We start from the raw sequence: 26,116 nt of genomic DNA on the forward strand, positions 1-26,116 counted from the left end.
TTAGTCATGTGAATTTTTTAATTTTAGTCGCCAAAAATACTTTCGTCAGCAAAATTAAAGTGGTTCTAAAGCTCAAGGTTTTGTACCTTCATGTATTCTCTGCATGATGGTAAAAAACCTTCTCTGTGCAGCGGCCCCCCTAATCATTACCTGTGCTCCCTCCGATCTAGATTCATGCACAATAGCCTCGGCTGTCTGGAGACTCTTCCTCCTCACTGGCTGAGACAGCAGCAGGAGCCCATTGGCTCTTGATGCTGTCAATCACAGCCAGTGGGCCAATGAGGAAAGAGAGGGGCCGAGCCGCGGTTCTATGTGTCTTATGGATGCATAGAGCAGCAGCTCGGGGACAAGCACGCAGCAGTGCCCCCAGGGTGAGTGGCTTTCCCTGGGGGCACTGCTCGAGGGGGGCGCCAGGAGCCAAAGAGAGGAGGATCGGGGCTGATCTGTGCAAAACCACTGCACAGAGCAGATAAGTATGACATATTTGTTATTTTAAGAAAAAAAAAAACAAAAAACCCCAAAGCTTTAGTGTCACTTTAACACTGCTTGGCAGTGGATGTAACCTTTCCCCTCTCCATCCAAAACTGGAAAAAAAAGTTTTGCTTTTGCATACACTTTAGACAATCCAGCTTGCTCAATTATACAACTCCTAGCTTGCTGTTTTGGACATTGAAGGAGCAGCAACACCCTCATTCTCTTTCTGTCATCATGTTTCCTGTGTAGGGTTAGTGAACACGGCTATGCTTTGCTTTTGACTTTTTGAATACATTTGGGAAGCACTTCTGATGGATTTGAAATGCAGCATTTGAAGCTTAAAAAAAATCTATGGATTGTATGTAGGATTTGTTACTTTTGTCATTCATTGCAAAATGTTTCTCTATACAACAGAATGTAACAAAACATGTGAAATGCCTTTTTCCTGGAAGCATGGTGCACGTGACTTGACGAGTCAGACGCCAGTGTAGTGCAGCACTTTGCACAGTGCTGGGAATATTAGGAAGAGGATACCAAGATATCGAATACTTACACCATTAGTATGTAAAATAAAAATAGAATTGTTTTAAAGGGCAATATAACATCAGCCTATTGTTGCAACACATGATGATACATTTATGAAAAACTCTGGAAATCTTGTATTGACCAGTATGAAGCCACCTGATCCAAAAGGTAAATATAATAATCACCGAAACAGTCTGCTGTAGCTTACCTCATACCATACGGTACATCCTATTTATTGAACTAAGTATTCATACATATAGAAGGATGCGGGTTCACAGGAACATTGCATAAGTACAAGATGCAGGAATTCAGCAGGCGCAAAAAGCAATATAGCAGTAGAAGGTCTACCTGGTGTTACAGAGCTACACAGCAGTTAGCAAGCTGCTTGGAAGAGAGCATCTAAAGCCCACTTCTGAGGTGAAGGGGGCTGCTACCAGTAAGAAGGGAAGGAGAGACACCTGAAGGAAGAAAAGAAAAGTGAAAAGCCAGGGAAAAGGTTAGGAAGAGTACAATATGCATAAGGGTTTTCAGCAAAAACTGGCCTTAACAGGCACTTGCACCATCTCACCAATCAGGAAATAAATGCACATAATGTGTAGTTTAGTTAGTCCTCTTACATTAAAGGTTGGTTCATTCTAGACAGACAATCACGGGAGTTCAGGAAGGCAAAATTAGCATGAAAATTGCACTATTCTATGCTATTAGTATAGTCTTTGGAAGTCCCAATCAGAGAAACTTCCTAAAGCTGGCCAAAGAGGGAGCAATTTTCTTTCCTGCAACCACTAGTTGTAGGAAAGAAAATCACTCGATTACCCCATCCACACACTCCCACTGGGAGAACACAGTGATTACTGCTAGCGGCTATATTAGCTGCTAGCATTAATTAGATGCAAAACTGGACAGGTTGGTTGTACCCAAGTTGATTGATCAGCCTGCTCATACATGGTTCGAATCTCGGCCGGTACAATCAGCCTGCTCATACATGGTTCAAATCTCGGCCGGTACAATCAGCCTGCTCATACATGGTTCGAATCTCGTCCGGTACAATCAGCCTGCTCATACATGGTTCAAATCTCGGCCGGTACAATCAGCCTGCTCATACATGGTTCGAATCTCGGCCGGTACAATCAGCCTGCTCATACATGGTTCGAATCTCAGCCGGTACAATCAGCCTGCTCATACATGGTTCGAATCTCAGCCGGTACAATCAGCCTGCTCATACATGGTTCGAATCTCAGCCGGTACAATCAGCCTGCTCATACATGGTTCGAATCTCGGCCGGTACAATCAGCCTGCTCATACATGGTTCAAATCTCGGCCGGTACAATCAGCCTGCTCATACATGGTTCGAATCTTGGCCGGTACAATCAGCCTGCTCATACATAGTTCGAATCTCCGCTGGTACAATCAGCCTGCTCATACATGGTTCAAATCTCGGCCGGTACAATCAGCCTGCTCATACATGGTTCGAATCTCCGCTGGTACAATCAGCCTGCCCATACATGGTTCAAATCTCGGGCGGTACAATCAGCCTGCCCATACATGGTTCGAATCTCAGCCGGTACAACCACATTAGGGAAGTCTGGCAACTTGCATGCCTTTGTTAGCAATGGCTGCTTCCACAGTAAAACCCTATACAGGAATTCAGAGGGCTGTGTTATATACACCTTACACTCAGCTTACGTAATTAGAAATGGTTTCTTATAAGAACAAACCGAATGAACCAACCCCCACATACACTAGGTCTACACAATATGTGCTGTACTTCAAAGTCCTGTTGCCCAAAAGGATGCAAATGCTCCATTAAGGGAAGAAGTAAAGGGTTTTAACAGGTAAAGACAGTGGCAGGTACTTAAAGGGGTTCCATCTCTTGGCAAAGTTCTTGTTTCACAAACTCTCCAATTAGATATGCATTATCTTTATTTTCTTTCCAAAGATTTTCCTAGTATGCAAATCCCCCTGATCTCTGCTAATAATCATTGCTATGCAAACTTGGCAACACCAACAGATATAAGTGGGCAACAACATGAAATCAGAGTGTTCTATCTATAATATCCCATTTACTGCTCTTTTATTAGCAAAAAATGACTTAGAGCAATAAACAGACGCATATACACCAATCAGTCATAACATTATGACCACCCACCATAACCCGTCGAGACATGGATGCCACTGGACCTCTGAAGGTGTGCTGGGATAGCTGGAACTAAGCTGTCAATAGCAGATTCTTTAAGTCCTATATGTTGTGAGGACTTGTTTTTCCAGTACATCCCAAAGATGCTCAAATGGATTAAGATCAGGAGAATTTGGAGGTAACACCTCAAACTCACTGATAGTAAAGAGATGGTCCTCCTGCGCTACCTCCCTACCCGCAATGACCCCCAAAAAAGCAAAGTGTCCGCAAACACCTAATTATATTCCAAAATAGAGAAATAAAATGAAGGCGTGAAAGGGTGCTGCGCTACTTGGTGAATGAACAGTAGAAGCATAAATAACAAACTGAATACAAATATGTCCCTCATCCAAGTGTAAACATAACTTGTCCTTTGGACGGAAGCGTGGTGACGTCATATCCGCTATGGACGGCAGCCGCCATCTTGGTACTCCCAATCTCGTACACCTTCCCTGCAAGTTTGGACTGCAAGAATTTTGCCTGTTTTGGTCTGCGGACCTATTTTAAATGTGAGTAGTGATTTTTGGATGTTATTCAAAATATAGTTTGTGACATATTACACTATGGGAGTCTTCTTGCTTGCATCTTCTATGTGAGGCACTGGATATGACAGGTCTGCAGCCATTTCTGGAGCATGCTTGTGAGGGTTTGTCAGCGCCATTGGAGATGACCTTTTGCTCTTTGATTGCATCAAAGACCAATTTCTTGGAATCATCATTTGAAGTTCTCTATGCTTTGTGACTCCTTGTGGATCGCATTTTGAAGGTGAGTGCGCACGCTAGCCCGCAGAGGATATGTTTGCAGCACTGGATATTTCACGGCGTGCACTGAAGATTTACTGTGTTTTTTCCTTAGTTTTTGGGACTGCCATATATATATATATATATATTTTTTGGGACTGGGTCACATTGATTTTTTGGGACTGAGTCACTTATTGATTTATTGGGACTGAGTCACATATTGATTTATTGGGACTGAGTCACTTATTGATTTATTGGGACTGAGTCACTTATTGATTTATTGGGACTGAGTCACTTATTGATTTATTGGGACTGAGTCACTTATTGATTTATTGGGACTGAGTCACTTATTGATTTATTGGGACTGAGTCACTTATTGATTTATTGGGACTGAGTCACTTATTGATTTATTGGGACTGAGTCACTTATTGATTTATTGGGACTGAGTCACTTACTGATTTATTGGGACTGAGTCACTTACTGATTTATTGGGACTGAGTCACTTACTGATTTATTGGGACTGAGTCACTTACTGATTTATTGGGACTGAGTCACTTTTTAGATATCATACACATCAGCATTATTGATTTATTCACCTGTGTCACCAGCACTTTATAGCTTTTTTTGCGGCTGCTATTGTCACTTGTCATTTTTTTACATTTTTTTTATATGTTATGTTTATACTTGGATGAGAGACATATTTGTCTTCAGTTTATGTTATGTATGCTTCTACTGTTCATTCACCAAGTAGCGCAGGACCCTTTCATGACCTCAAACTCACTGTTGTGTTCCTTAAACTATTCTTGAATTTATCAGACCATGCCACCCTCTTCCATTGCTCCGTAGTCCAGCTCTGATACTCAGGTGCCCTTTTTTGGCTATGGACACGAGTCAGCATGGTCACCCTAACTGGCGGCTATGCATTCCTATTTGCAACAAACTGCGATGCACTGTGTTCTGACAACTTTGTATTGTAAGCTGTGGACATGGGCTAGCATGGGCACCCTGACCGGTCTGCGGCTACACAGCCCCATGCACAACAAACTATAATGCCTTCTGAGTTCTGACTCCTTTCTATCCGAACCAGCATTGACTTTTTCAGCAATTTGAGCTACAGTAGTTTTTCTATTGGATCAGACTATAAAGGCCCACCTTTGCTCCCCATGTACATCAATGACCCTTGGCCACCCATGACCCTGTCACCAGTTTTCTTTCCTTGGACCACTTTCATAGGTCATGACCACTGCAGACCAAGAACATCCCATAAGAGCTGCAACTTTAGAGATGCTCAGACCCAATTGTATAGCCAATACAATTTTGCCCTTGTCAAAGTCACTCAAATCTTGACACTTGCCCATTTTTTCTGCTTTCAACATGTACATGTCAGCTTCAGGGACAACATGTTCACTTTCTGTCTAACATATCCCACTCTAATGGAATTAATGTGATTCGCTTACCCTGTCAGTGGTCATAATGTTAAGGAAAATTGGAGTATTTCTTTAAAATAAGTCTGTTAGTAAGCAACAGGATATTTTATTTTTTTGTAGACAGATTTCAATGTACATGACATAGTATAGCAGTCTGTGACACAAGCCCTACCAAAAGAGGCAGAAATAGAGTTGAGGGATCAAGGATTGTCAGGTGATAGTTTTCACCCTGTTCTGAAAGTCACTGAGCTCATGGGTTTTACTAACCTGGTCACAACGAGCGGGTGGTAGAAGTGAACAAGTTAGCTTGAGTGTACATTCATAGGCACTCTATAACACAGAGCCCCCTAGCTGCATGCACTTTCCTAAAACTAAGCATGCACATGTAGACATAGGGGTGCATGCACTAGAATACAGAGAGCTACCAGAGAACGCATACAAAAGAACTTGCCTTTCAAGAACCTGTCACCTAAAATATTTAGGTAAGTTTTGACATCCAGGTTCTTTTTAGATTGATCTACTTTCCTAGTATGTACATCTACTACTAGTGAACCTTAATAGGGTTACAAAAGAACAGTTTGCGCTAAAAGGGTTCTATCCCCAAAATTATTTTTCACAAAGGAATGCTTGGCACACAGACACCACAAACTGGCATGCTATTACAGCAGACCATTTAAATAACTGCATATTTAAATGTAAGGAAGAAACTAGTCTATGGAAATATTTGATGGCAATATTATAATGAAAAAAAATACATACACAATAATAAGAAAATCATATCTGCCAGAAACCATAGTTTATAAGCATTTGAACCTACTGCTTTATAATTGTATATTATTAAAGATCTCCGGCTACATGTAAATAATAAATAGCCTGAAAGGGACATTGCAGATATAGAACAAGTAGCTCATCATAATTCTAATATTGCTTTTGCTGTGACAACAATTTAAAGGAAGTCCTGTGGGGCTGCCTTCCCCTGCCCCTCTCTAATGAACTTTATGCTAAAGCATAGGATAGGGTAGTGAAGGTCCACTTCACAGCATGATCTCATGTACAGAGAAAGGGAAGAACACATACACTTCAGTCTGCTTAACACTGGTCACTTGTTTTGTTCCTCTATTTCAGGAACATAGATGCTGCTATTGCTGACCTCCTCCTGAAAATGCTGGTTGCTTGGCTGTCATTGGTTTTAATACTGCAACAGAATTTCTATTGTGCATACTCAATCTATGACCGTGACCTAAAATATGCTAAAGCCACTGAAACACCATGACAGGGAATCTGCATTGTTAGGTTCAGAGGTCAGCAATGACAGCTTCCATACTTCAAGTCTAATTGAGACTTTCACTTTTTGAAAAAGAACAAAAAGACAATGTGCCTGGAAAAAAAAAAAAAAAAAAAAAAAGGATTAGTAGTATTTATTGGTCAGGTTGCGCTAAATTCCATTGCATTGAAGAGTGAAGTTTGCTAAAGGGTGCTCAGCATCTAGAATACTTCTGGATTTGGCAGATAGCTGGTCATCAGCGGAGTTCTGCTGGCCCCAATGTCATTGCGGTGTCCTGTCCAAGATCTAAACCTATTTCTCTATCCCATGACTCCTCATCAAAAGGTTATAACAGAAAGATGCTTTGCTGAAGAATCTGCTATTCCATAAACTTAAAAGTAGTTTAGGATAGACAGACTATATTACCAAAAGTATTGGGACACCCTTCCAAATCATTGGATTCAGGTGTTCCAATCACCTCTATGGCCACAGGTGTATAAAAATCAAGCACCTAGGCATGCAGACCGCTTCTACAAATGTTCGTGAAAGAATGGGTCGCTCTCAGGAGCTCAGTGAATTCAAGCATGGTACTGTGATAGGTTGCCACCTGTGCAATAAGTCCATCTGTGAAATTTCCTTGCTACTAAATATTTCACAGTCAACTGTTAGTGGTATTATAACAAAGTGGAAGCAACTGGGAACAACAGCAACTCGGCCACGCAAAATGACAGTGAGGGGTCAGCGCATGCTGAAGCACACAGTGCACAGAAGTTGCCAACTGTCTGCAGAGTCAATAGCTAAAGACCTCCAAAGTTCGTGTGGCCTTCACGTTAGTACAACGACAAAGCGTAGAGAGCTTCATGGAATGGGTTTCTATGGCCGAGCAGTTGCATCCAAGCCTTACATCACCAAGTGCAATGCAAAGCTTCGGATGCAGTGGTGTACAGCACACCACCACTGGACTCTAGAGCAGTGGAGACGTGTTCTCTGGAGAAACCAATCACGTTTCTCTGTCTGGCAATCCAATGTATTGTGTCAGGGATTGGCAATTGCCAGAATGGTACTTGTCTGACTGCATTGTGCCAAGTGTAAAGTTTGGTGGAGGGAGGATTATGGTGTGATGTGGGGCTTGGCCCATAAGTGTCAGTGAAAGGGACTCTTAAGGCGTCAGCATACCAAGACATTTTAGACAAGTTCATGCTCCCAAATTTGTGGGAAGAGTTTAGGGATGGCCCCTTCCTGTTCCAAAATGACTACGCTTAAATGTACAAAGCAAGGTCCATAAAGACATGGATGAGCGAGTTTGGGAGGGAGGAACTTGACTGGCCTGCACAGAGTCCTGACCTCAATCTGATAGAACACCTATGGGAGCGGAGACTGTGAGCCAGGCCTTCTTATCCGACATCCTTGCCTGACCTCACAAGTGCGCTTCTGGAAGAATGGTCAAACATTCCCATAGACACACTCCTAAACCTTGTGGACAGCCTTCCCTGAAGGGTTGAACTTGTTATAGCTGCAAAGGGTGAGCCAACTCAATATTGAACCCTATGGACTAAGACACCATTAAAGTTCATGCGTGCGTAAAGGCAGGCGCCCCAATACTTTTGGCGATAGTGTGTGTGTGTGTGTGTATATATATATATATACACATATATATATACACACACACACACATATATATATATATACACATATATATATATATATACACACACACATATATATATATACACACACATATATATATATACACACACATATATATATACACACACATATATATATACACACACATATATATATACACACACATATATATATATATATATATAGATAGATAGAGCTGCTATAGAAATCATCCCTGCGGTGTCTCCTTCACACCCACTGGATACTGCCTTGAGTAGCTGTCTTCTGGCACTGTCAAGGTTCACAGCAGCAGCTTCTACAGAGAAAAGTTGCACCACTTGCCGGTCCTCTCCGCCATTACTATTGCTCATATTACTACACTCCCACAATGCATCACATTCTGTGAATGGGCAGAGGAGATTCTGTCATTAAACTATTCTGCTTCACAAAAAACAATACATTGTAGGAAAGTAACAGTAGAAATTCTGTGGAGAGGACAGGTGGGTGGCGCAACTTCTTACTAGAATCCACTGCTGTTACCTCACAGTACCAGACCACAGCTGCTCAGTGTAGTATCCAGCAGCAGTAAAGTAGACAAGGGATGATTTATAGCAGAAGCAGTCACCTGCAGGCAATTGGATATACACCATTAAACATACCTGCATTTGGTTGTGGATCCTTACCCCCCAAAATACTAAACTTCAACGAGACAACTTGACATTGGTCATCTGGCATCAAATGTATAATGCAACTTTTTCCATTGGATACTTGGACAAGGATAAGTACACTATGTAGTTATCCAGTGCGTTTGGTTTCCCGAACCACGTACCAGTGTGAATGGGCACTCAGACTAAAGTTTTGTAATATGTTTCAATAAATATTTTAAATGTACACAAAAATAGGCTACATACTGTATGTTTATATAGCTTATATAAATATTTGTTGCACTTTCACTCTATAGGGACAATTGTTAATTCTTAGTTTATTATATTACTTATAGCTATGCATTTCCCACAGCATTTGGCGGCAACACACAGAAGTCCATTTAACATGATTTCCTAGGGGACAGGTTCACATCTCAGTGTTTACATCCGGTGCGTTTTTTGGAAAGGGTCAGGGACTTTTTTAAATGCAAAACGTTGTGTTTTTGGTTCTATAGACTTCAATGGAGACGCTGAAGAAAAACATGTAGTGCGTTTTTGCGACGTTTTGTGTTTTAATCTGCCTAGCAACAAGAAAGAAAACTGCCTGTGCAAAAACGCACCGCACAAAGCACTGCAGAAACGGATCAAAACGCAAACTGGATAGGTGTGAACCTAGCCTTCCAATTTACTGTACAAAGATCTTAGTTTCAAGCAGCCAAAGACTGAGGCCACTTGAGGCTCTGTGAGTGCATGTCATGATTCTCCAAAACACACTGAGTTATTACTTACTCACTCAAATACAATCAGTAACTAATAATATGAGCTGGTATGTAGCTCATAACAGCACCTTTTATAATCAACATACAACAGCATAAAAGGGTAGTTTAATTACACACTTTAGAATACTTAGCTTTACTAAAGAAATGTAAATATTGTATTCATTTATCTGGCACACCAAAATTCTACATAACTTTTTATGTCATCTGTCTTTGTTCTCAGCAAATTTGTCATCAGTGTAAATGTGTGTTCTAATTCACTATACTACATTTATGTAACAAATCCACTTACCAGTGAGGTATCCTGCTGTTTGTGATTCAGAAATGAACAAGTCATGTTTCTGATCTTTAAAGGCACTCCAGACAGAGGATCGAGACAGGATTTCATTTACCTAGAAAGGGCAAGTGAATTGCATTTATTAGGAGCTTCTCCGCAACTATTTGTTTAGCTAGTGACTAGGGGTGAGCTCAGACGTGTTTAGATCTTAGTCTGAAGCTTTCACTGTACTTGTAAAACTATAAGCAGCCAAAGCATTCTCTGATGTACAGTACAAATGACCACTTCCTGGTGGGATCACTCAGGTGCGTTTGGACTAGGATCTGAACACGCCTGAGCTCATCCCTACTAGTGACCAGTCAAATATAATGGATTCATAGCAGTCTCACCAGAACACTCACCTGTTCTCCATACTGCAGGCTGCGAGTCATTGACTTCAAAGCTTTAACTATCTGAGCTTTTGTGGCTGCTGGACTTTCTAGATTTTCCAGGCCTTGTCCTTCAAGTAACCTTAGCAAATATGGAACCAGTTCCACTTTCAGAGCCTAGAAAAAAGCATTTTACCTTTGTAAAAAAAGAGTTCAGAAAACTTTGTACAGTATCATGGATATGCAGGTTAGTGATAAGTAGATAGAAGTTAGAAAATAGAAAAGCATTTTTGGTGAATACAAAAATCCTATTTTCTCTTTCGCCCCGAGGGACAGGGGAACTCATACTGTTGGGACAATCTCTCAAGAAATCCATACCTTGAGAGATTGTCAGAACAAGCAATCAACTTGGCAAGTTTACATACACCCTGAAATTGACTAGAAAAACCTTCAAAGGGTGTGAAAAGGACTTCAGTGGAGATATCAGGATTTAATAACACAAAGTCAGAATGGATAAAGGGGTAAAGACACATCAGAAACACCCCAACAAGAGTAGGCAGGAGATAAAAATTAAAACCTAACAATAACTGGTAAGACAGGTTACAACCATTATGTAGCAGAGGATGAAGCTAATTTACCAGAATCCAAGAGGCACCTCAGGGATGAGCCCTAGGAGGATTCCTAGAAATAAAATTAATTCTTAATGTCCAGAGTTACAGGGCTAAGAATGTGTCAGACTCTACATTTGGACCGGAATCTTACCAGGATTTTTAGCCTGAATGAATCCAGAATAGGAAACACGGCCAAAATCTGCCTCACCTACCAAGAAAAAGCGCCCTAACCCAGACAGATAGGTCTCACTGAGGCCTCAAGGCAATCCCTGTGTTCCTGATGGGGGATAACTGCAGCAGGAGGCTAGTTGGTTCCACCTGCAGAATGTTTCAGGAAGACAGGGGACCCTCCTCCAACATCTGTCACCTGCAATGCAGTGTCTGAGATGCACCTTGGTGACTTAGCCTCTCGCCCATATCCAGATGTTATCAGTTGGGAAGAGTTTTCTTCAAGGGGGTCACAGCAAGTGTCTTGATGCTGAAGATAAAGCAGTGCCTAGATGGTGTCCAACAATGTTCAAACCAGGAGGCTTGACCATAGAGGGGATCCTACGATGTAAAATGAACCATCTGTTCTGGAAATCCAAAAAACATCCTGAGAGATGCTAATTTTCCAAACAGGAAGCTCCTTTGCCCCCAAACTTGAGGAGAAAAGTCCTTGTCGGGCATCTGATTGGAAAGTTTATTGCTCAGGCCAGGAACTACCTGATACTTAGAGGCAGACACACAGATCTTCTCTGGAATCAGACCGGAAACAGAGTAGGGCGCTTCAATGGAGGAGATGGGTAAAAAGGAGAAGAGACAGGATGGTAACTCCCAGTCTGATGAGGGGTCTTAGGGTAACCATGCTGAGGATCCCTCCACCACAGAACTATGCTGGTAATGTCACATATAGGTGGCAGGCAATTTCCAACTTGTTCCAACTGCAAATCGGATCTTGCAGGCATATAGAACCTCAAAATGTTTCCGCCCAGACCAACTCTTCATATGAAAATCATCTGAATGTCCCATAATGGGGAAAATAAAAAAAGGCACAAGGACAGACATAGGAGACCAAACTCAGTGAAGAACCAGGCATGGAGGAGTGACACTGAGGACTGAAGATCCTGTTAAGGTAGAAAGCACCCAAAGTCGGCCTCAGTTGACCAAGAAGGTCTAGGGGTTCCTCTGGAGGAGAAGACGGATGAGGGATACCATGTACCAGTGATGACATTACAAATCCTAAGGGTAAAAGGTTTCACAGAGGGAGAGGGTGGGATGGGACCTCCAGAGGTAAACTGACACTTTGTTAAGTAGCTGCCAAGGGGCAGGGAAAGATCTGTAAATCTGAGCAATGGCGTGGAGAGAGGGTGTGAGAAGAGTGTCAGTGGCAAGGGATTAGCCCAAGAACATAAGGGGTACACTCTATACCTGAATGCCTAAAATGCAAACTACCCAAAGATCAGCTGCCTGAAAATCAGGCTTAGGGCTTGTTCACGTCTGTTTCAATGCTATGTGTTTGCATTTATAACCACCCTGCAACACCTGCCATGAATATTACAATGTCACCTCAAAGTGCTGTTCACACAGGAGCAGGAGCGTTGTATTGTTTTAAAAATTCAGCAACATGTCACTTTCATGAGATAACACTTGACAGACCTAGAGCATTTATGGCATGTTAGTAAAGCATTTATGAAGTGTTAGCTGGGTAGGAGCAGAGGCAATGAGCATTATTGCCTGTGGTAAAGCTTTTTCTTTCAGCAAAGTTGAACTGGACCAAGCCAAGTGTCAAAGAGATCAAAGTATATGAACCCATCTTGTAGAGAATTCAGAAAAATGTCTGCTACCACACCACAACTTAACCAAACCTCAAAGTAGATCATTTCATCTCCATCTTTCATCCACTTCCCCTTTAGGCACTTCACACTAGAAGAGCAACACTTTCATGGCCATTTATCAAGCACTCTAAATGTTTTCAACGCTTCATGAACACAACAAAAACATGTCACAAACTAAAATGATCTTTTTTACCTTTTTTGGTAAACGTTAAAAAGTTCTGTCATGTGACCATTCCTCTGTTTTCCTGATGTTTGGGGGCTGGGTTACAGGGCTCTGTGCAGACACAGTCTGTTCAACCAAGGGCAAGACGAAGGCTGCGATTGGGAGGGAGTGTGCTTGAAGCATGTTGTGACTGGTTGGGGTACATGGTGGCTGAACAAACTACCCAATACAGGCATGCTGTGTTTCCGCACATCAAAAGCTGACCATGCTAACATAGATCAGCTCCTGTGCTTTGTGTGGTCAGTTTAGAACAAGTAAGAAAGGTGACTGGTATAATTAACCAGGTCCATCAGATGGAAGTAGTACATGAAAATGATGGAGACTATGATTCATAAAATACACTTGTAACACGCACATAGAAAATAGAAAAATATTTAGGATAACATACATTTTAAGAATGATCTCAGTACTTTTCCTAGCTTTCTGAATTACATCCAATATTTTTTAAAGACAGAGTTACTATTTAAAATGTGTTTTTGTTTAAATCTACCTGCAGTTCAGCTTTTGCAGTGATGCAAAATCTAACATTATTTGATATAATATTGGACATAAAACACAAATGTCTTTTCTGGAATAATAAAGAAACAGCAAATTCTTCAGCAAAGAAAACAAAATGTTCAATAAAAAAGGCAAAATTGGTTTAGGACAAAAATACCCATTTGTTGAGTCCAGATTTATTCTCTAATGATTTGGGCCATTCAATCTTGGAGACACTCAAGCTTATCATACATTAGATTTTCAAACATTCTCAATACATTCGAAGATTTGACAAATGTCATTTGAAGCTACTTCAAAAATTTGTTTTCTTTTAACGTTCAATTTTTAAACGCAATGGACTTTACAGAATGAAACCCATGTACACTGTAAGAAATTCATTTGTTCGAGAAAACATTTTTATCCTGCTCCTGCATATTTTCTAATCACTTTAGTCGAAAACAAACTTTGATTTGATCCCACAAATGATTAGATCAAATGTACAACAAAAATTTCAAAGTTCTACTACTGTATAGCCAGGTTTACAATAGCCCTTAACTTGCCGACCATCAAACATCCCATCAATAGGGGAGTGGGAGGGGCATCATATTTTTACACTGTAGCTCAAATTAAAGAGGTGTCTCTGTCCTAATGAAAGTGAACAACATGTAAAATGCTATTTTACAGACTTCAAATGGTTTCTTACTTGTGCTACAAGCTCGGTTTGCTCCTTTTGGAACATTCTGTTAAGTGCTTCACATGCCAATCCTATCATGTCTGAGCGTTTTTTCATTCCACACATCAGAGGTCCAATTGTCTCAAGTGAAGCCATTGATCGAACACAAAGCTAGAAAAATAAATCCGAATCTATTAAAGCATACATTTTTATTAATATACAGCATGTATTTAAAGAATACGCATTGAATTACCTCATTATCTGTCACTGTGTGGATGACCCGTATTGCACACTTTGGAATAGCATTATTCTTGTGGCTCATCGCATGGAGTATCTTGGGTAGGTGACCCAAAGGTGGGACTTGGTCCAATAACTGAGGTTGTGCACTAAACAGACAAACTGTCGCAGTGGTCACGGTTTCTAACGTTTCTCCCTAAAGGGAAATAATAATCACAGTACTTTTATTGTTTTCTACATTTTATGTATGTGTGACTATTTTTACCTGCATTTATATTTCACATAAATATTTTGGTGCACAGAGTGGTACAGTATCTTATCGAAGGGCTGGTTCACCCCACAATTTCTGTGTTTCAGATGCATTTCTGCATGAACAGTTTTTGATGTATCGCAATGCCTTTACCATCTTTGACCAAGCCCCCCAGTGGGCGGGGTGAAACACCGGGGTGTGTGGCCGAAGCAGTGAGGGTGTTACCTCACAATTAGTTACTACTGCGTTGGTCTGAACGACATCCCATGCAATACAGTCTGACAATTCAGGCTGAGTGAATTTGACGCCTGCTCCCAGCTCCTGAGCACTGGCAGGGAGATATTCAAGTCTCAGCTTTGAGAGGTACTTCAAGTCTCTTCATGATCTTAATGAGACTGAGTTCACAATTTACACTGTTTTACACAGCAGGGAAGAATTAGAGTTGAGCAGTTTGATTTCAATGCCATTTCCCGGTGTATAATTATTACTTGTGTAATAATACTCTGTACAAAGCCTACAATAAATTAGGTCATAAAATCTCTAAGTGCCCTTTCAGACTTTGTGCAGTGGGAACTCATGTTCCTGCTTACAATTTTGTTTGGGCAATTTTCACAAGATTATGCGTATTGAACATAGTGCAGCCCATTCACTTCAATGGGCTACCATATGCGCATTAGTAGTCCAAAGCAGCTCCTGCTCCTTTTTGGGCAGCAAGCTTCACGTGATTTTTAAAGGAGCGTTTTGCTGCTTTCGTGCGACAATCACAGCAAAATCATACTGTATTTGAGGTGACATTAAGAATGCATGCCACCCATTGCACATTACGAGTTTTGCAGCAAATGACAAAATTTGAAACCGCGGGCAGAATCGCAGCGATTCAACCCACAATTCGAAATTGCCAAGTGTGAATGGGGCCTAAACAGGACCGTGTATCAATTTCTTTGTTCTATATGTTGGGAGAACTGATATAATAAATATTATAAATTGTTCAACTCTGACACTGTCGGGTAATTGGCTAAATATAAGCTGAAATATTTACATGGTAATGGTTTTACCAGCCAAAAGATTTTAAACTGTTCAGCCATTTATCGGATTCTCACATCTATTGAAACAAAAAAAATCAGCTTTACTGATCCCTGTTTGCCCTGCTTGTATATTGGAAAGTAAAAACAACAGTGATAAGATATAAATGTATCATTCAATGTACTGAATGTTACTAGAAAGTTGCAGATCAAAAATAACAAAATAACAGTGTTACCATTCTGACTATACAGTACAGTAGAGCTGTGGGAATCACAAGGCTGCTTACACAGAATCTTTTGGCATGTGTATTTAGTTGCTTGTTTGCTATTCGGCTCCAAAGTCTTATTTGTAATAAGACTTTTTTTTTTTTTTTTTTTTTAAAGTTGAACATGATGAAAATGTACAATAGGCTAAGGATTGAAAGTAATTTAGTAGTGTTACAGAATCTTACATGAGCATTATTTTTTTCCAGTAATTCTGTAAACTTTTCCAGAAGGGCCACCAGAAAGTCTCTTGGCTTCCGCAGCACCCAAGCAGGCTGTGCAATGAATATTCGTAAGAAAACGCCACCCACAGACAGTTCTCCATTGGCCTCTCCGAATGCAATACAAAAATCATCTGGTAACTAGAAAATGGTAAATGTGCGTTAGAAATGTCAATCTGTGACACATGAAATAGTCCCCATTTACAGCAGTAGTTATGGAATGGGATAGAGACAATGTAATTGTAGTTTGCAAATTACAATACTCTATGTGCTCTTAATCCACCACTTCTCATAACGATTCTGGGTGGATGAAATACTGTGTACAGAGTACTGGTCGCATTGATTAATGCACTTCAGTTCACCTAGACCAGGGGTCTGCAACCTTTAAGACATAAAGAGCCACTTGGACCCGTTTCCGAGAGGGAAAAAAAGACTGGGAGCCACAAAACCATTGCAACATTTAAAACAAATCCGACACTGCATATATTGCAAAAAGCGCTCTGGTCATGAAGGGGGTTTAAGGGCCCAGTAAGCAAAGGGTTAATCAGGGCCACAGTGTATCATCATAATCACAATCATAGCCTTAGGTCAGTGGTGGGCAACCTTTTTTTTCAACTGAGCCAAATCTCGCCAAAACCACGATTGAAATTTATTTTGAGAGCCACATTTTTAAAACTGAAAATACATCCCCCATATAGTAATTCATCCCCCATAGTAATTCATCCCCCATATAGTAATTCATCCCCCATATAGTAATTCATCCCCCATATAGTAATTCATCCCCCCTATAGTAATTCATCTCCCCTATAGTAATTCATCCCCCATATAGTAATTCATCCCCCATATAGTAATTCATCCCCCATATAGTAATTCATCCCCCATATAGTAATTCATCCCCCATAGTAATTCATCCCCCATATAGTAATTCATCCCCCATATAGTAATTCATCCCCCATAGTAATTCATCCCCCATATAGTAATTCATCCCCCATATAGTAATTCATTCCCCATATTGTGTCAATTCACTTACCTTTGCTCCGCGCGTTCCTCTCGCCGTGTTCCCGCGCCGTTACGGTCTTCAGGGCGGACTGTGAGAGGGGAGGAGTTCGTCACGCTGCCCCGCCTACATCCTGACAGCCAATGTTTGCCACGCTCCGCGGGCCGGATTAAAAGGTCCGCCGGGCCGTAGTTTGCCCATTGCTGGGCTAGCTGCAGAGTCCTGACTTTTGGGGCGGCCGCCCGAGAGGAGGGAGGGGAGCGGGCGCCCGGCACACAGAAGACCCTATTGCCTGTCACCTGGTGGGCAGTGTGCTCCGGAGTCGCAGCCAAGGTGAAAAAGAGCCGCATGCGGCTCTGGAGCCGCGGGTTGCCGACACCCGACCTAGACTTTCGTATTAAAAAAGGGGAATAGACTGTATAATTGCAGCCTGTAAAATATCTTATGCTGTCTGACTCTAGTCACTTGTGCAGATGAAATACTGTGTACACATAGATCGTGGTGATTACTAACTGCTGGTTCACACTAAATCCAACTTTGAAATCGTGCGACTTCACTTGAAGTCGCACGATTTCAAAGCCGCAGGTTGATTTCAGGTGCGACTTGGCTGACATCTGTGCTACTTCATGTACAGATGTCTATGCAAATCGCACCCGAAATCGCAAAAAATAGTGTAGGAACATTTTTTTCAAATCGTTGCAGCACCGCAAAGTCGGAGTCGCACCGATTTGAACGGTTTCATTGCCTTCAATAGGGTGAGACTTGTCATGCAATTTGAAACTGTCAATTTGCATAACAAGTCACATTAGTGTGAACCAGGGCTAAAGGACCTAAAATCACTTGAATTTCTGTATATTTTGAAGAGTAAATACAATATAGACATAGCCTGTAAAGCCATTGCTCTAGCAGCTGCCGAGAACATGTGTAAATAAAATAATGTCTATAGAGGGATGGAGGTGAAAACCAATGGGCCCACAAAGACCAGAGTTTACAATCAGCTGGGAAGTTTTAAGAGATGCACAAATTAACTAACTTAGTCATTATACTTTTATTCCTTCTGCTTTCCCAATGTTCAGTACCAGGAGTTATCTATTGAAAGACTACTAGGCAATAATGTGGTGACTGTTTAATATTGCTTTAATAAATCCTAAATGTTATTGCTAAGGGAAGAGTCTGGGCATTTTAAAATGTACAACTTCTTAAGAATTTCAATTTAAGACTAAGGCCTATGTTTTGGTAAAATACAACGTAGAATGCCTTTACACAATGTGTCCCTTCACCGCGTATAAAGCTCTCAGAGGGGAGCTAGTTTATTAACATTTGCACTTCACTTTTCTCTGACTGAGAAGAGAAGTGAATGGAATATGTGGTGAATGGGCGAGATGTGTAGTGTAAGTGAAATCTGTGTCCATGATCTGTCCAAGCTGTCAGTAACTTTGAGAGGTGGGGCCTCCATGGATTGGACTAGCTTTTCTAGCACACCCCACAAAAGCTTGATTGGATTGAGATCTGGGGAATCTGGACACCAAGTCAACACCTTGAACCTGTTTTCCTCAAACATTCTTGAATTCATCAGACCAGGCCAATATATTCCATTCAAACTAAAATAATGAAGTGCAGCGCTAAGAAGAATAAAAAGTCAATAGAGTGATAATCTGGTATCACAATGGTGTACTGTAGAGGTACGGAGTCCCACGGCTTCCACTTTATCAGAATGACAGAAATGCGCACTCACCGGAAACGCATGGGTTATGCGCATGTGTGATTATGCATCACGGGCAATGGGAACATCAGAATCCAGGCAGCCAGGCGTCTCCCTCACGGTGGGTCATCACAGACTCCTGTAACAGGTCCGGGGGATCCCCTTAAGGTAAGCCAGTTGTTCCCTTCTCCAGGAAAAAACCTCCTCTCAGGATGGCAAAAGTGCTTTCTCTATGGGAGTGAAAGCTCCAGATAGGAGCCCCAGAAAACAAATGCCCAGAATAGTGTAGTATGTTCAAAATCTCAGGTTTAATCATCAAAATAGCAGCAGGGCAGTAAGCATATGGTACATCATGATATGTGAAGTACATAAAGTAAACAAATGCAGTACTGACCCCCAGTGGTGTAAAACGCCGGGCCTCCTCGTGGCTCCGGCGGGTATAAGACGTCACGCTCTGTGCAGTTCCTCCTTAGGCCTTTCGTGCTAGAGGCACATCATCAGAGGGGAGACTGCACAGCAGCGTGACTGACGCCAGTGTAAGAAATAAGGGAACTGGCACATGCGCAATGAGCCGCGGCCATTTTCCCGAAGACAAACGCGCACTGCGCATGCGCGAGCACGGCAGCGCCATTTTGCCGTGGATCCGCGATCTACCATGTAATGAGGAGGAGACAGAGAAGTCTCAAAGTAAAAACCCAGACACGATTGTTAACTATGTCACAGACCCCAGGGAGTGAACTGTAAACAATATGTCACAGACCCCAGGGAATAAATAGTAGATGCTATACCTTTATAGGGAGTGAAAGTGCCAGTATCTGTAATCTTAACAGTGCACAAAAATGAACTATGGGGTATAGAGATCCCCTCAGTGAATGGCATAAGTTATATAACGGACCACGGCAAGATGCAGGATACAAACGCATACATGCTACAAACTTTAGATATAAAGAAATAAGAAGAGGATATAAAATTTTAAAACACAGATGTTAAATATATCGTGTATTGGATCTGGCAGAATAGCATATCTAATATCTCAGTGCCAGACCCAGTCAGGATAACGAATAGAAGTCCCATAATAAATATATATGGAGACAACAGAAAGTCAGGATAAAAAGAGGTAAAAAAACCCAAAACACTTTAAAACCAAAAAAACCAAAGAAATGAATAGAAACCGTATACTCCTTCCTATGCCCGTCGCCCAAATAAACGCAAGAAACAGGGCGGGAGGAGGTAATTAATGATAAAAAAGACTGGTGTAACAGTCAGATTAGATATATGCTAAAACGCCAAATACTAGAAGTTCATACATAAGGAAAAAAAAAAAAAAATCTCCCATGATACATTTCAAACGCTAAAATGTTATACACATAAATGATATATGCTTGGGAAAATAACTCTCATGCTGGAAATAAACCCAAGGTGATAGTCCAACATAATTAAAGCATAATGTGCAAAGAAAACTCAAATCACAATATATGATTAAATAAAAAATAAAAAATATAAGAGATATGAAATGAGACCGTCAGTTGTTAGCAATGAAGCAATTGACGTCTACCTCAATGTTGTGGCCCAGAGGATGTAAAGTTTGGAGCTCAAACACCCATTTGGTTTCGGCTTGGGAAACTGCCCTGGTTTTATTAATACCCCTCCAATGGTTATTGATTACATCAATCCCAATGAATTTAAGTGAAGAAGGGTCTTTATTATGGTGGAGGCGGTAGTGGTTTGATAATGAGTGCTCCCTGAAACCCTTCTTGATATTGGAGACGTGCTCGCGTAAACGGTCACGTAGACGTCTTGTTGTCCTGCCAATATATTGTTTTTGGCAGGGACATTGTAGTAAATACACTACAAATTTGCTATGACAAGAGATGAAATGTTTAATGTTATAAATTTTTCCAGTAACTGATGATTGGAATGTACTGATTTTCCTCTTTCTGGTATTGTCACACTTACAGATGATGCATTTATTACAGGGGTGAAATCCTTTTAGATCCTTAAACAGAGAAATGTTATTAGGAGGATCCACAACATTTGGTGCAATCATATGCCTAACAGCAGTTGCTTTCCGAAATACAATTTCCGGTTTCTCCGGTAGTATTGCTGTTAGAACCGGGTCCATTTTTAAAATACCCCAATTGTTATTCATTATTTTATTGATTGCCTTATATTGGGTTGAAAAGGATGTGACAAATGGGCAGATTTTTTTCCTTTGATTGTTCCTTGTTTTATCAATCAGCATGGTGTTTCTATTCATCTGCGCCACTACCCGAATAGTATGATCAAGGGTTGTCTCACTATATCCCTTCTCCAGAAACCTGTGTTTTAAGATATTGGCCTGAACGTGAAAAGTCTCATAATCCGAGCAATTGCGCCTGATCCTCATTATCTGTCCTTTAGGGATATTAGACAGCCATTTGGGATGATGACAACTCCCAAGAGGAATAAAGCTATTGCGATCTGTTGCCTTAAAGAAAGATCTAGTGGTAATCCTGCCCATGTAGTTGACAAGAGTTAAGTCCAGGAAATTAATCTCCTCCCGGCTATAAACATATGTGAGTTTGATGTTAAGGGTATTATTATTTAATGAGTTAAAGAAGTTTATGAGAGACTCCTCCTCCCCATTCCATAGAAGCAAGATATCATCGATATATCTTTTGTAAAACAACAGTTCAGGCCAATCTCTGGCAAAAATAAGGTCTTCCTCCCACCTGGCCATAAAAAGGTTTGCCAGGGAGGGGGCAAACTTTGCCCCCATTGCCACGCCCCTTATCTGCAGATAGTAGTCTTTATTAAACCAAAAATAGTTCTTTAACATAGCAAATTCTAAAAGCTCTAGAATGAAATTCTTCTGGGTGACAGGTAAGGGACTGTATTGTGTTAAAAAGAAATCAGCCGCTTCCATGCCATCATTATGGTTAATGTTTGAGTATAGAGAAGCGACATCCGCTGTAACCAGAAAGGTGTTGGGAGAAGTAACTAGGGAGCTGACCTCGTTTAGGACCTGTTTGGTGTCCTTTAAATACGCTGCAGTTTGTAAAACGAGTGGCTGGAGGAAAAAGTCCACATATTCACCAATTCTAGAGGATAAAGAACCAATACCGCTTATTATTGGCCTCCCCGGTGGTTTTATGGGGTCCTTATGAACCTTCGGTAATATATACAAGACTGGTAACTTGGGTGCTGTTGGACATAAAAAGGACTTTTCTTTCTTATTCAGAATACCCTCTACATACCCCTTGTTAATGATGTTTTTAAGAGAACGTTTGTACTCTATTTTAGGATCCTTTGGTAAACGAGCATAAGTGGTATTATCGCTCAAAATGTTGTTAACCTCATTAATATAGTCTTCCTTGTTGAGAACCACTACACCCCCACCTTTGTCTGCTGGTCTTATTACCAAATTCTTCCTTTCTAATAATGATTTAATGGCTTTAGTATCGCCTGTTCTGTCAAAAGGTCTCTTAAATGGTATTTCCCTCAATTCTTTCAGGACCTTGTCTCTAAATAGATTCACATACGAGTGAGTTTGTGGGGGAGGGTTATAGGTGGATGCATTGCGTAGATTGGAATGAGTATATTTTCCAATCGATACATCCCCATTGATAGGATTATTCGCAAAATACCTTTTCAGGGACAATTGTCGTGCGAACTTATGTATGTCCATATAGGTTTCAAACTTATTAAGGCTTTTTGATGGAGCATATTTCAATCCTTTATCAAGCAAGTGAAGCTCTTTTTCTGTAAGGTTAGTTCCACTAAGGTTAAAGATACCTTTTGTCTTTACACCCTCCTTTTCTTTGGAGTGTCCGTTTGCTCTCTTCCCTCCTCTCTTTCCCCTCCTGTGTCCCTTCTTTTTCTTGTATTGCTCACCCCTAAAAAAGGCTGACGGGGATAATTGGTAGTTTGCTGATAATAATCAGGATTTTGTTGCTGGTTGTAATAGTAATCCGAATTAGGTGGTGGTCTAAAGTTGTTGTTAAATGGTTTATTATTGTTCTTATTGTTATTATAATTAGCTGGTCCTGATCGGGAGTTGTCATGTTTGGGTTTATGGTAAGTACCTTTGTTGTAGTTTTTACCCCCTTTATTATTCCTGGGAGATGAGTATTGCGTTTTATGTTGCCCTTTAAACTGTTGAGGTTGGTATTGGTCATAATTATACGACCCCGAGGGGTATTGATTCCCATACGACCTATCATATTCATTATGAGGATAGGGATGGTGATTGTCAGATCGAGCATTAGTGGTATTTGAATACCAACGGAAATCTCGTGATCCTATATTCTCATCATGAACGTTCTGCAAAGGTTCATATCTATTGTAGGTGGGTAGATCATAATGTTGATACTCATGATCTCTCATAATTGGCCTGCTTTGATTTTTATTCGGTCCCATCATAGGAGGTATGTTGTTAGGGACTGGTTGGTTAACAGGGTCTAATTGTTTCTGCCAATCAAAAACCATTTTGTCAGAATAATCTTTATAATCTCTGTTATATTTTTTCCTCTTTTTAATTTTCTGTTCTTTTTCCACCCCTTCCATATGAACCTTTAATTTATCGGATTCAAATTTATATTTCTCATTATCTTTAAAGGGGGTTAATTTCTCTCGCACTAAATTGATTTCTTTATCCAAATATGCTAACTTTTTCTTTTTGCGTATAATGAGAAACTTTAGAAGGTCAATACCAGTGTTATTAAAAAATTGGTACCACTCAAAATGGCTACTGGGATCCTCCGAATCTGGGCGTACGTCCCACCGGAGTGATCTGGGAACCATCTGTTCTTTAATATACTTTTCCAAGAAAGATACATCCCATAAGGTTTTAATTTCGGCAGTAGTTAAATTTTTTAGATGTACAAAGAGTCCCTTTAAGTCATCACTGTCATCATTATCTAATGTGTAGAAATCCTCAGGGATTGCGCCCCTTGAGGATCTGAGATCAAAAATGTCCCCCATATTATAGTAGGATACTCTGTAAAAACAAATGAAGAGCAGCTACAAACTGATAATGGTAAAATAGAAGTACATATAAAATAGGTAGTGAGCGCTCTAATAGATGTCAGCAGCTAGAACACAATAGGCAACCACAATGCCTTAAATATAAACAGTCAAACTAAAATAATGAAGTGCAGCGCTAAGAAGAATAAAAAGTCAATAGAGTGATAATCTGGTATCACAATGGTGTACTGTAGAGGTACGGAGTCCCACGGCTTCCACTTTATCAGAATGACAGAAATGCGCACTCACCGGAAACGCATGGGTTATGCGCATGTGTGATTATGCATCACGGGCAATGGGAACATCAGAATCCAGGCAGCCAGGCGTCTCCCTCACGGTGGGTCATCACAGACTCCTGTAACAGGTCCGGGGGATCCCCTTAAGGTAAGCCAGTTGTTCCCTTCTCCAGGAAAAAACCTCCTCTCAGGATGGCAAAAGTGCTTTCTCTATGGGAGTGAAAGCTCCAGATAGGAGCCCCAGAAAACAAATGCCCAGAATAGTGTAGTATGTTCAAAATCTCAGGTTTAATCATCAAAATAGCAGCAGGGCAGTAAGCATATGGTACATCATGATATGTGAAGTACATAAAGTAAACAAATGCAGTACTGACCCCCAGTGGTGTAAAACGCCGGGCCTCCTCGTGGCTCCGGCGGGTATAAGACGTCACGCTCTGTGCAGTTCCTCCTTAGGCCTTTCGTGCTAGAGGCACATCATCAGAGGGGAGACTGCACAGCAGCGTGACTGACGCCAGTGTAAGAAATAAGGGAACTGGCACATGCGCAATGAGCCGCGGCCATTTTCCCGAAGACAAACGCGCACTGCGCATGCGCGAGCACGGCAGCGCCATTTTGCCGTGGATCCGCGATCTACCATGTAATGAGGAGGAGACAGAGAAGTCTCAAAGTAAAAACCCAGACACGATTGTTAACTATGTCACAGACCCCAGGGAGTGAACTGTAAACAATATGTCACAGACCCCAGGGAATAAATAGTAGATGCTATACCTTTATAGGGAGTGAAAGTGCCAGTATCTGTAATCTTAACAGTGCACAAAAATGAACTATGGGGTATAGAGATCCCCTCAGTGAATGGCATAAGTTATATAACGGACCACGGCAAGATGCAGGATACAAACGCATACATGCTACAAACTTTAGATATAAAGAAATAAGAAGAGGATATAAAATTTTAAAACACAGATGTTAAATATATCGTGTATTGGATCTGGCAGAATAGCATATCTAATATCTCAGTGCCAGACCCAGTCAGGATAACGAATAGAAGTCCCATAATAAATATATATGGAGACAACAGAAAGTCAGGATAAAAAGAGGTAAAAAAACCCAAAACACTTTAAAACCAAAAAAACCAAAGAAATGAATAGAAACCGTATACTCCTTCCTATGCCCGTCGCCCAAATAAACGCAAGAAACAGGGCGGGAGGAGGTAATTAATGATAAAAAAGACTGGTGTAACAGTCAGATTAGATATATGCTAAAACGCCAAATACTAGAAGTTCATACATAAGGAAAAAAAAAAAATCTCCCATGATACATTTCAAACGCTAAAATGTTATACACATAAATGATATATGCTTGGGAAAATAACTCTCATGCTGGAAATAAACCCAAGGTGATAGTCCAACATAATTAAAGCATAATGTGCAAAGAAAACTCAAATCACAATATATGATTAAATAAAAAATAAAAAATATAAGAGATATGAAATGAGACCGTCAGTTGTTAGCAATGAAGCAATTGACGTCTACCTCAATGTTGTGGCCCAGAGGATGTAAAGTTTGGAGCTCAAACACCCATTTGGTTTCGGCTTGGGAAACTGCCCTGGTTTTATTAATACCCCTCCAATGGTTATTGATTACATCAATCCCAATGAATTTAAGTGAAGAAGGGTCTTTATTATGGTGGAGGCGGTAGTGGTTTGATAATGAGTGCTCCCTGAAACCCTTCTTGATATTGGAGACGTGCTCGCGTAAACGGTCACGTAGACGTCTTGTTGTCCTGCCAATATATTGTTTTTGGCAGGGACATTGTAGTAAATACACTACAAATTTGCTATGACAAGAGATGAAATGTTTAATGTTATAAATTTTTCCAGTAACTGATGATTGGAATGTACTGATTTTCCTCTTTCTGGTATTGTCACACTTACAGATGATGCATTTATTACAGGGGTGAAATCCTTTTAGATCCTTAAACAGAGAAATGTTATTAGGAGGATCCACAACATTTGGTGCAATCATATGCCTAACAGCAGTTGCTTTCCGAAATACAATTTCCGGTTTCTCCGGTAGTATTGCTGTTAGA

At 40.8% G+C, this 26,116-nt stretch overlaps 1 protein-coding gene across 1 annotated transcript in view; it reads right to left on the bottom strand.

The window, feature by feature from the left end:
- The window catches only part of DNAJC13 (DnaJ heat shock protein family (Hsp40) member C13), a gene marked incomplete at its 5' end in the record, with an annotated part of 109,844 nt that overhangs the window by 3,839 nt on the left and 79,889 nt on the right, over positions 1 to 26,116 (bottom strand). Inside the window, 5 exons of the mRNA XM_089672551.1 lie at positions 9,942 to 10,041; positions 10,328 to 10,471; positions 14,126 to 14,266; positions 14,349 to 14,528; positions 16,057 to 16,230. Coding sequence (XP_089528677.1) covers positions 9,942 to 10,041; positions 10,328 to 10,471; positions 14,126 to 14,266; positions 14,349 to 14,528; positions 16,057 to 16,230 — 739 coding nt within the window. The remainder of the gene's footprint in view (positions 1 to 9,941; positions 10,042 to 10,327; positions 10,472 to 14,125; positions 14,267 to 14,348; positions 14,529 to 16,056; positions 16,231 to 26,116) is intronic.

Source organism: Staurois parvus, unplaced genomic scaffold (assembly GCF_062004578.1).
Source record: "Staurois parvus isolate SC_StPar_1 unplaced genomic scaffold, SC_StPar_1.0 ptg000130l, whole genome shotgun sequence".
NCBI lineage: Eukaryota > Metazoa > Chordata > Amphibia > Anura > Ranidae > Staurois > Staurois parvus.